Source organism: Phocoena sinus, chromosome 19 (genome assembly GCF_008692025.1).
Source record: "Phocoena sinus isolate mPhoSin1 chromosome 19, mPhoSin1.pri, whole genome shotgun sequence".
Taxonomy (NCBI): Eukaryota; Metazoa; Chordata; class Mammalia; order Artiodactyla; family Phocoenidae; genus Phocoena; species Phocoena sinus.
In genome coordinates, this window is record NC_045781.1 from 40,733,458 (window position 1) to 40,745,381 (window position 11,924).

At 50.0% G+C, this 11,924-nt stretch overlaps 1 protein-coding gene across 2 annotated transcripts; it reads right to left on the minus strand.

The window, feature by feature from the left end:
* Positions 1-3,478: 3,478 nt before the first annotated feature.
* Positions 3,479-7,817, minus strand: DPEP3 (dipeptidase 3). 2 transcript variants are annotated; one of them, XM_032613711.1, is made up of 10 exons: positions 7,579-7,817; positions 7,179-7,305; positions 6,573-6,702; positions 6,342-6,483; positions 6,029-6,095; positions 5,736-5,912; positions 5,136-5,217; positions 4,527-4,602; positions 3,914-4,049; positions 3,479-3,810 (listed from the first exon to the last, which is right to left on the minus strand). In XM_032613711.1, exons 1-10 carry the CDS (start codon positions 7,815-7,817, stop codon positions 3,574-3,576), a joined length of 1,413 nt encoding a protein of 470 aa, XP_032469602.1. In that variant the 3' UTR covers positions 3,479-3,573. The 2 variants fall into 2 exon arrangements, with proteins under 2 accessions (XP_032469602.1, XP_032469601.1); XM_032613710.1 differs by having other exon boundaries at positions 5,136-5,220.
* Between the last annotated feature and the right edge of the window lie 4,107 nt (positions 7,818-11,924).

The window sequence follows — 11,924 nt, forward strand, 5'->3', positions numbered from 1 at the left end:
TCTCCCAATTCATCCCACCACCACCATCCCCCCTGCCACTTTTCCCCCTTGGTGTCCATACGTTTGTTCTCTACATCTGTGTCTCTATTTCTGGCCTGCAAACCGGATCATCTGTACCATTTTTCTAGCTTCCACATATATGCATTAATATGTGATATTTGTTTTTCTCTTTCTGACTTACTTCACTCTGTATGACAGTCTCTAGATCCATCCAAGACTCTACAAATGACCCAATTTCATTCCTTTTTATGGCTGAGTTATATTCCATTGTATCTATGTACCACATCTTCTTTATCCATTCATCTGTCGATGGGCATTTAGGTTGCTTCCATGACCTGGCTATTGTAAATAGTGCTGTAATGAACATTGGGGTGCATGTGTCTTTTTTTTTTCCTTTAACATCTTTATTGGAGTATAATTGCTTTACAATGGTGTGTTAGTTTCTGCTGTATAACAAAGTGAATCAGCTATATGTATACATATATCCCCATATCTCCTCCCTCTTGTGTCTCCCTCCCACCCTCCCTATCCCACCCCTCTAGGTGGTCACAAAGCACCGAGCTAATATCCCTGTGCTATGCAGCTGCTTCCCACTAGCTAGCTATTTTACATTTGGTATTGTATATATGTCAATGCCACTCTCTTACTTCGTCCCAGCTTACCCTTCCCCCTCCCCGTGTTCTCAAGTCCATTCTCTATGTCTGCATCTTTATTCCTGTCCTGCCCCTAGGTTCATCAGAACCATTTTTTTAGATTCCATATATATGTGTTAGCATACGGTATTTTTCTCTTGCTGACTTACTTCACTCTGTATGACAGACTCTAGGTCCATCCACCTCATTACAAATAACTCAATTTCGTTCCTTTTTATGGCTGGGTAATATTCCATTGTATATATGCACCACATCTTTAGCCATTCATCTGTTGATGGACACTTAGGTTGCTTCTATGTCCTGGCTATGGTAAATAGTGCTGCAATGAACACTGGGGTGAATGTGTCTTTTTGAATTATGGTTTTCTCTGGGTATATGCCCAGTAGTGGGATTGCTGGGTCATATGGTAGTTCTATTTTTAGTTTTTTAAGGAACCTCCATACTGTTCTCCATAGTGGCTGTATCAATATACATTCCCACCAACAGCGTGAGAGTGTTCCCTTTTCTCCACACCCTCTCCAGCATTTGTTGTTTGTAGATTTTCTGATGATGCCCATTCTGACTGGTGTGAGGTGATACCTCATTGTAGTTTTGATTTGCATTTCTCTAATAATTAGTGATGTTGAGCAGCTTTTCATGTGCTTCTTGGCCATCTGTATATCTTGGAGAAATGTCTATTTAGGTCTTCTGCCCATTTTTTGATTGGGGTGTTTGTTTCTTTAATATTGAGCTGCATGAGCTGTTTATATATTTTAGAGATTAATCCTTTGTCCATTGATTCGTTTGCAAATATTTTCTCCCATTCTGAGGGTTGTCTTTTCATCTTGTTTATAGTTTCCTTTGCAGTGCAAAAGCTTTTAAGTTTCATTAGGTCCCATTTATTTATTTTTGTTTTTGTTTCCATTGCTCAAGGAAGTGGTTCAAAAAAGATCTTGCTGTGATTTATGTCAAAGAGTGTTTTTCCTGTGTTTTCCTCTAAGAGTTTTATAGTGTCTGGTCTCACATTTAGGTCTTTAATCCATTTTGAGTTTATTTTTGTGTATGGTGTTAGTGTTCATAATTTCATTCTTTTACATGTAGCTGTCCAGTTTTCCCAGCATCACTTATTGAAGAGCATGCTGGGTCTTAGTTGTGGCACTCGCGATCTTCATTGCTGGTGCAGGATCTTCGTTGTGGCATGTGTAATCTTTTAAGCTGTGGCAAGTGAACTCTTAGTTGCAGCATGTGCGATCTAGTTCCCTGGCCAGGAATCAAAGCTGGGCCCCCTGCATTGGGAGCACTGAGTCTTAGCCACTGGACCACCAGGGAAGTCCCTTTCTAAGAGTTTTGTACTTTTATCTTTCGCATTTGGATCAATAACATATTCAAATAATTTTATTTTGTATGTTTTATTCTATACGGTGTGAACTAGGGGTAAATATTCTTTTTTTTTTTCACAAATGGATATCCAGTTTTTCCAGTTTGTCCTTATGGGTTCATTCAGCTTCTCCTTCACCTCACATCCAGCTCTCCTTTTTAACTCTGGCCCAGCTTACCTGTACAGATTTAATACCCAACACCAGGTCAAGCAGCCTTTTCCATTGTCTCCTATATGTGCATAAAGTCTAATCCCTATAATAAATCTCTTATTTTATATCATTCACTGTGGATCTACTTATCTGATCAAATATTTACTGATATGATGTTCTTAAAGTGGGAAGACTCACTCTATTTGATGTCAAGACTTGTTTTAAAGTTGCCAACATGGGACTTCCCTGGTGGCTCAGTGGTTAAGAATCTGCCTACCAATGCAGGGGACACTGAGCTCCTGTCCGGGAAGATCCCACATGCCGCGGAGCAGCTAAGCCCGTGCGCTACAACTACTGAGCCTGCGCTCTACAGCCCGCGAGCCACAACTACTGAGTCCGCGTGCCACAACTACTGAAGCCCACGCGCCGAGAGCCCATGCTCCGCAACAAGAGAAGCCACCGCAATGAGAAGCCTGCGCACTGCAACAAAGAGTAGCCCCCGCTCGCTGCAACTAGAGAAAGCCCGCGTGCAACAACGAAGACCCAACGCAGCCAAAAATAAATTAATTAGAAAAAATAAAGTTGCCGTGATTAAAACTTTATAGTATTGATAATACAATAAACAAATAGCCCAAATAAATGGAACAGAATTCAAAGACAGACCCACATATATATGGACACAATTTATGTCATACGTGGCACTGTAGTCTCTCTGCTAATTTCGAGTTCCCATGGAAGGAACTTCGATCTGGCTCTGGCCCACCCTTGTGGATTGGGAGAGGAAAGTGGTCCGAGACGGAAGGCCTGTAGTAAGCTGAGCAGATGGCACTATGTTCCTTTTCTTTTTTCTTTCCAAGACCTGATTTCTCCACCTCCATTAAAAAACCAGTTTAAGAAAAAAAAGAGGACCTTATCTGAAAAATCTAAAAGCTTTTCATGCTTCCTCTCTTGATATTTCCAAACAAGTTAGTTTATGCTACAAAAGGTATCACCCTTTAAAAACAAACACACAAAAACAAACACATTTTTTAAACCTTTCAGAGAGAGATTGGGAACTACCACTGTCACACTCCATGATGGGATCAACTCTGCACTTGATTCCGTAGTGCTCTTCTGTGGGCTCAGGCTTCTAGAATAATAAGGTAAGATGCCTCTGCCTTTCCTGAGAAAGACAAAGCTGGAGGCCAATGGGAACCACCCATCTTGAGCAGCTGGGGCTAGAACATAAGACGGCTCACCAACCAAGAGCCCAACAGACCCAACCCCCCTGCCTGTGAAGAAGGAAGGACATTCACACCTGGCTCTGTACCCAAAATATTTATTCTCAGCATACCTATGTTTGTGCCTGGACCACTAGGAGGGGAACTTTGTGAGACTTTGACACAGTGACCTCTGGAGGACTGGCCAGGTCACTAGAGCCGTAGGATGAGGATTGAGAAGGTGGCAGCAGCCATGAGCCCTAGAACGAGGTGTGGGGAGGCTTTTGAGGGCCTCTGAAGGGCCTGATTGGTTGGCCACTTGTTTCCCACCCGGTGTGTGGCCAGGTGTTCATTCTGAGGCTGAGTCAGGTGGGAGTGGCACGACCTGCCCACCTGCCTGTTTGGAAATTCATCCTCCGCAGGGCTCTGGCCACTGTTTTCCTCTCTCACCTGGGGATGAAAGTCAGCAGTCAGTGGCTTCCCCAGCACCCACCCCCCCCATGCCCGCCACCTGCTGAAACACTGAACCATCTTTTTGCCCAGCCCAGCATACCTGTTCCACTTGTCTGAAGACCCGCAGCAGGTTTCCACGAAGGACACCCTGCAGCTCTTCCTCCCTCCAGCCACGCCTCAGCAACTCCTCTATCAGTACCGGGTATGTGGACACGTCCTCCAGCCCCTGTGGGAACCTATGTGGCCACCAGCTGGCTAGCTGTGGACCCGATTCTGGCCTAGGGCCCACTGTCACACCAGCCCCAGCTACATGCGGGAAATGAAGGTCCGTGTTTTTCAGGCTACCGAATGGAACTTTGGAAGCTCCTTGAAGACTGGGCTTCTGCAGCATTTACCTGCCGAGCAGATGCTCAGTCCACAGCACATCTACTGGGCTGGGAGTGGAGCATGTGCTGGGCAGATGAGATCTCCTGTGAGGGGGTGGGTACTTAACAACTGTGATGGCTTGGAGTGGGAATGGGTCCACTGGGCCACAGGAGGGACAGGGAGAGTCCAGGAAAGAGGTCCTGGGAGTGGGGAGATGTCAGGTGGGTTGGAAGACCAGAGTCTGTGGTGGAGGCCTGAAGGATGGGAGGACCATGGGATAAGGAACTGGGACTAAAGGACTCCCCACTGAACCCCCACCCAAGACAAACCCCAGGGGAAACACTCACCGGCCAGACCCATCATAGTTTCCGCTAATTCCGATGAACTCAGATCCAGTGACGGCTCTGATGTGGTCAAAGTGATCTAGGGGGTGAGGGTTGTGGTGGGCAGCACGAGGCTAGAGTTAGATCCTGGGACCAGCCCTGGTCTGGGGGAACTCAGCGTGGCCAACTCCCCTGCCCACAGCACTCCAGGACATAACAGCTGACTCCACAGAGCTCCCAGCCCATGGTGAGTTCTGAAGTGGTTATAGGCTAGACACTGGACCCAGAGTGAACCTCAGGGCCACCAGCCCCTTTGGATCTTTTCCTGCCCAGGAGCCACCATGCCTCTGGGTTCCTTGAGAGCCTGGTTGCGGGGCTCTGCCTGTCCTTTCCAGAGATGTGGGAGCAAATGTGAGACTCAGAGGCAGAGGCAATTGCCTCCCCAAAACCCATCAGCACTGGTTGTATCCCTAGATCTGGGTTCAGGGCAGTGAAGAGCTGTGTCTGCTCCCCTGAGCTGTTGGGAGGCCTGCCCAGGGCCCAGCAGGTACGCCAGATGCCTAGAGCTGTCCTGAGGGCCCTAGCGGCCACAGGTCAAGCTACAACTGCACAAGGAGTCGAAGCGGGGCTCACCTGCCACGGTGGACACGTTAGCAAACAGGTTACACGGCAGCACCCCCGTGGACAGCGACACCATCACAATGCCACCATTTTTCTTCTACATGGATAAACAAGTGGACACTCAGCTTGGCACTTCCGGCCTGATGGCCTGCCACCTATGCCCTGGGGGCCCTGATAGGGTAAGTGCTCACTCCTTGCCTGAGGGGTTGGGTAAGGCTTCACTTCTCTTGGCCCCTGGGTGGAACAGATTTGGCCTTGAGTTTCAGAGATCGGGGAGGGTTAACCAGCCTTGGGTCCAAGGGTGAGTGAGGCCTGGGCTGGTAGCTTTGTTCAGGGTCAAGGGTCTTTGGATAGGGACTTCCCTAGTGGCGCAGTGGTTAAGACTCTTCACTCCCAATGCAGGGGGCCCAGGTTCGATCCCTGGTCAGGGAACTAGATCCCACATGCATGCTGCAACTAAGAGTTCTCATGCTGCAACTAAGGAGCCTGCCTGCCTCAACAAAGACCCAGAGCAACCAAATAAATGAATAAATAAATAAATATTTTTTTAAAAAAGGGTCTTTGGATGAAGCATGCCTAGTCCCAGGTTTGAGGGCTGGGGTGGCTGCTCACCAGAAGTTGCAGGATGTCATCAGGAACATTCAGCATATTGTTGCACACAGCCTTGGCAGCTGAGTGGGAGAAGATCACAGGGGCCCTTGACACCTTCAGGGCTTGCCGCGCCAAGGTGTCTGACCCGTAGGACAAGTCCACCATCATGCCCAGGCGGTTCATTTCCCCTATCACCTTCTGCAGGGACAGGTGGGTTTTTTTTTTTTTGCAGGGGGGTGGGTTGGGAGGGACGCACGTGTATGCACATATCTGTAGGGAATGTGCGGGGTAGGATGTGGAAAAGGAGTCCTTACCTCACCAAAGCCTGTCAACCCACTGATGTTGGTGTAGAAGTGTTGAAACTTGGTGGAACTCTCTGCCCTGAAGGACAGCCAGAGGGAGGCAATCTAGCAGGCCCTACCTTGGCCAACAGAGCCTGGACTTCCAGGCTCTCTGTCCATCCATCCCACCTCAGAACAGGGTGAGGATCTGGACCAGCTGCTTTCGGGGAGTGTGAGGGACCTGCTGAGACCCCACAGCCTCCCTCTGTGGACCCCTCTGTCCTCACCTCTCTGGCAGTTTCCCCACCATGCATCTACCGTTCCACCCTGGCCAGGCACTGCTCACCAGGGCGTGTTGCAGGTGAAGGTGAGTGTCAGGTAGCGTACTCCCAGCAGATAGAAACTGCGCAGCACAGAGAGGCTGCTGTCTAGTGAGTGACCACCCTCCACACCAATAAGGCAAGCCAGCTTTTGAGTGCTGTTCAGTCCTAGAAGAGGGCAGAGAATCAAGCAGTCAGAGCCCAGGGCCAGAACCACCAGACTGAGGCCCTGACTATCCTCCCATTCCCCAGCCCACCTCTGGCTGAGGTCACAAGCTCCAGTTCAGAGTAGGAGGCACACACACGACGAATGAGGTCAATCTGCTCCAGCGTGAGGCGCACAGCATCCTGGTCCTGGGTGTGGCATGGTGCGTAGGCTGACCAGAACTGGGGGTTGGCCCAGGGGTCCAGAATGAGATCAGGGTGGACTCCAAGTGCCCTTGGCCTGCTACTCCTCCTCGGCCTCCAAGGTACTCATCTGGGTCAGTGGCCCTGAGTGCGGCACTGCATGACCCCGTGGTACCTTGAGGACTATTCAGCTTGCTGCCAGCAGCCAAACAGGCAGCACCTGTCCTTACCTGCCGTTTATCCATGTGCTATGTGAATGCCCCAAAGGCAATCCACCATATCCTTTGTGGTTTCAGAGCCCCCACGCTCGCCAAGGATTTTCTGATCACTTTCTTTGAGTCTCCACAGAACCTGGGCACCCATGCCTCTGGCCTGCTTTGACCTCCAACACCCCTGCACTCTCCAGCAGCCCCATGATGGCAGACTGCGTGTCCTCTGATAGTCAGAGGCCTATCTACCCAGGTTCCTGTAGCTCCCACATTCCCCAGCGGCCGTTAAGTGTGTCCCTCTGGTACCTGGGCACCCACGAGGCCATCCCTGAGCTTGTCCAGGCTGGTTTGGCCAAGGCTGAAATTGCGCAGGTTGCCCTCCTGTAGCTCATTCCGGAAATGCTGTTTCAGGAACAGGGGCAGGTGGTTCTGGCTGGGGGGGGGGTCAAGACAAAGTAAGAGTAGGGGGCGTGGCCTCCAGGTCCTGGGCCTGTTCCGTCCCAGCCCACCTCCTCCCTCACACAGACGGTAGTCCTGAGGAGGAGTTCTTAGGTAGGGCGTTCCACCGGCAACGGGGTAATGGGGACGAAGGCGCCAGGGGTGATGGAGGAGAGAGGGGTGGTGTGAGGGAGCCTCCTACTAGCCCTTCCTCTCCTGCCCAGGGGCGGGTTCAGCCCCCACCAGCCGGCACGCAGCACCGACGCACCCATCCACGAGCCGGAAGTCCCGCATCAGGGCCCGCGCGCGCTCATGCAGACTCGGGGCTCTCGGGGAGCCCAGCGCTGTTGGGACGCTGGAGGTGTCCGGCCTGGTCGAGGCGCTGGGGGTTCCCTGCGTGGTCCGAGCGCGGGTTACCGGCCACAGCAGCAGCCACAGCAGGAGCAGCAGACGCAGAAGAGGCCGCCGGGTGAGTGCGCGGGGAGCCTCGAGGCCTACGGGCAGCATGCTGCACAGGGCCGAGCAGGCGGGCAGAGGCGGGTCTCGAGAGCCTGAGAGGGGCGAGCGAGAGTCAGAGGGCGACGATGGGGTCCCGACCGTCGATGTAGGTGACCCAGCGGCGCGGCCTCGTCTGACGCGCGGCTGGAGTCAGGACGCTCGACAGACGCGCGGGGACCCACAATGCCGCCTCACAGCGTGGCCGCCAGGGGGCGATAGGATCTTCCCGCCCCGACTAGAACGGCGCACTAGTGGGCCAGGCTGGCTTCTGTTGCGAGCGCCCGCTAGCGATGATGCATCGCGGGCTCCCTCCGCCCCTGCTCCCGGCCCTCCAGCTACCCATCCCGAGCTGTGTGTACCTACTGACTCGGGGAGGAGGCCCGTGGGGGAACAGGGAGGGGTCCAGGAATCTTCCTAATTTCACCTCTAGCCAGGCAGGTCACAGGTCCATGTGGGGTTTTAGTTGCAGGGATATTCCCGCCCTCCAACGGGTTAAATATTCCATGAAATTCTAGGAGGAATTAGAATTCAGAAGAGTGAATTCGATCTGTATGTTTTGACGGACAGAAAAGTGATTCCCTATATATTTTTAATAAAAATGAAATGTAAGAATAATACTTATGGGAGACCATTTTGTTTTAGTATCTCGTGTTAAAATTTACTTCTGTGCATGTGTTGTTACACACACACACACACACACACACACACACACACACACAAAAGACCCTAGAGGAATATACATACTAAACATTAGTTAATGGTCGCCATCTTGGGAAGGGGGTTACCTACTCCCTGGTCAATTTATGTCTCTCTTTTTTTTTTTTTTTTTTTTTTTTTTTTGCGGTATGCGGGCCTCTCACCGCTGCGGCCTCTCCCTTTGCAGAGCACAGGCTCCGGACGCGCAGGCTCAGCGGCCATGGCTCACAGGCCCAGCCGCTCCGTGGCATGTGGGATCTTCCCGGACCGGGGCACGAACCTGTGTCCCCTGCACTGGCAGGCAGACTCTCAACCACTGCGCCACCAGGGAGGCACCTGTCTCATCTTTTTTTGTATATGGTCATCCTGGCTGAGGGAAGTCGGAGGCAGTGCTGGTGAAGGCTGGCCATGGTGGTAAGAGGTTCATGAAGGCACCAGAACAGTAGCTGAGCCTTGAAAGGATGGGGCTTGGATACTGCAGGGGAGTGGAGAGGGCATCTGGATTGGCCAGTAGCCTAGGCAAAGGTCTGGTTTGAGCAGGATGACTGTGCTGTGGGGGAAGAGCTGGAAGAGTCTCCAAGGCACAGAGTAGGGGGACAGGGTCCAGTTAGGGCCCTTGGTGCTAAGAGCATGAGAGGCTTAGTCTCCTAAGGATAGACAGAACTCCTCCTTCAGGACAAGGTGGTTTCCCGGCTGGCCAGTGTCCTGGACAGTATAATTCGTTGTTTTCTGCAGAAAAAGCTATGGTTTAGGGGGAACTGATTTCAAAACTGCAGTTGGGTGGCATCTGAGCCTCCTGGGCCTGCATCACGCTGAGAGGGGCCAACAACACAGGCTGAAATCTAGTCTGAGTTGTCCCCCGCCTTTTGTATTTGTGTGTGTCTCCTCTCTCTTGGACTCCCTGACAAGCCGGCCTCCCCTCTCGGCGCCAGAGGGACCTTGGCCTCTGGTGACCACTGCCCCCTGTCCATCACTGCCCCCTGCCTCTTTCTCATGCCTCAGGGGTAAGGACAAAGTCTGACCTGGTTGCCTCCAGCTTGCCTTCGTCAGCTCAGGAAGGACAAAGCGGGGCGGAGGTGTTTATATTCTGGTGACTCATACATCTGAGCTGACCTGCCACGGAGGTCTTCATTTAAGTGACATTAAACAACCTAATGCATGATGACTTTGCTGATAGTTTCTCAAAAGTGCAGAAGCTTTTCGTATACATTTGTTTCCTATATTAGTCTTAGGTAAAAGGAGAGGGCATAATGTTTACAGTTAATTTTAAAACGTTATCACAGTAATGCATACGCAGTTTCAAATGTCTGGTTGACTAAGTAAATAAATCAAAGTTACAGTCCTCCTGACAATCATTAGAAAAGTTGGGAAAAATATGAAAAGGATCTTCTTGAAGGCATCAGGGAGTTAACAAGATACTGAAAAATTACTTGTGAAGGATCCAGGGAGGGTGGAAACTCAGAGGTGGGCCAGGTCTTTGGGCTGTTTCTTCCACTAGGGACTTTGTGGGGCTAAGGAAATAGAGATTCGTATCCAGGGTCCCCCAAAAGTAAGGAAGAAACCTGAGGAGTTAGAACACAAGACAGCACACCCTAGGAGAAAGAGTGAATCAGGCCTCAGCAATCCTGGTTATCAAACAATTGTCTCTCAACTGCAGATCCAGCCTTATGTTATTCTCTGCTCTGTGAGGCTGGGGCTTGAACGCGTGAAACCACATTTCCTAGCCACCCAGCTGGCTTCCTATTACATTCTGCCAGTAGGAGTTACCAGAGAAAGGGAGATGGAAAGACAGGAGAGGAAAACAGGAATGTCTCCCTCATTTTTTGTGTTTATGTCAGTGCGGCTCCAAGCAGTGGCAGTTGGCTGTGAACTCCAACTTCTGGCCATCGTTGAGCAGCCCTGTCATGCCCATTCAGAACACCTGTACCGACTGAGCAGAGCCTTAGATACCGTAGAGGTCTGAGCGCCAGCAACACAGGGCCCTTCTATAAGCTTCTATCTTCTAGTAACCTCCACCTCTTCCCATTTCCCCCTAATTGGACTCTGAGCTGGATCAGCTCAGCTTGGAAGGCTCTGAAATGGGATTAAGGTGATCTCGGAGTGCTGCTCAATCCATCCAAAAGAAGTCAAGCAAGGAGAGAACAGGTGAAACAAATAGAAAGCACTATTAGAACTTTCTGAGTAACAGTTCAGAGACCAGCCAACTTGCACCCTGAGGCAAGAGGAAAAATGTGTACTTCTATACACATTATATATGTATTTTTTAATGGTTAGTTTTTCCAGAATATTAAAATAGTTGAAAAAAATGGAAGAACTTAAAAGTAGGTGTATTAAAACTCACAACACTATTTTATGTTTCCATATTTTACTTACACTCAAACCAGAATTATAATTTTATTTCCCTGGCTTTAATGGAAGCAAACTCATGAATAATATTTTCAAAACCTGCTTCTTCGCTTAGTTCATTTTCTATTGATAGATTGAATGTTTGACAATTTCTCTTGACCAAGTGACATTCTTCACTAATTTTTTTTTTTTTTTGCCGTACGCGGGCCTCTCACTGTTGTGGCCTCTCCCGTCGCGGAGCACAGGCTCCGGACGCGCAGGCTCAGTGGCCATGGCCCACGGGCCCAACCTCTCCGCGGCACGTAGGATCCTCCCGGACCGGGGCACGAACCCGTGTCCCCTGCATCGGCAGGCGGACTCTCAACCACTGCGCCACCAGGGATGCCCTATGACAGCTTTTAAGATAATCTTTGGGGGAATTCCCTGGTGGTCCAGTGGTTAGGACTCCGCATTCTCCTTACCAAAGGCAAGGGTTCAGTTCCTGGTTGGGAAACTAAAATCCCACAAACCGCACTGCATGGCAAAAAAAAAACCCCAAAACCAAAAAACAACCTTTGGTCTTTGGCTCCTTGAAGTTTGATTTTTTTTTTTCTGTTAAGTTTGATTTTGAAATGCATTTGGTGGTATTATGAATAGTGCTGCTATAAATATTATTTCATATACCTTTTTAGGGAACTGGGGAACATATGTATGCATTCCTCTTGGATATATAGCTCGGATGAAATTGCTCTGCCAATGGGTTATGTGTAGATTGTTAGCATTAACTATTATCTTTTATTAGTCATTATCTTTTTTATCATGTTATTTATTATTATTACCTCTCATTATGTTTTAAATGAACTTATTTATTTTATCTTATTTATTTATTTTTGACTGCGTTGGGTCTTCATTGCTGCGCGTGGGCTTTCTCTAGCTGTGGTGAGCGGGGGCCACTCCCGCAGCAGTGCGCGGGCTTCTCAGTGCGGCGGCCTCTCCCGTTGCAGAGCACGGGCTCTAGGTACGTGGGGCTCTGTAGTTGTGGCATGCTGGCTCTAGAGTTCAGGCTCAGTAGTTGTGGCGCACGGGCTTAGTTGC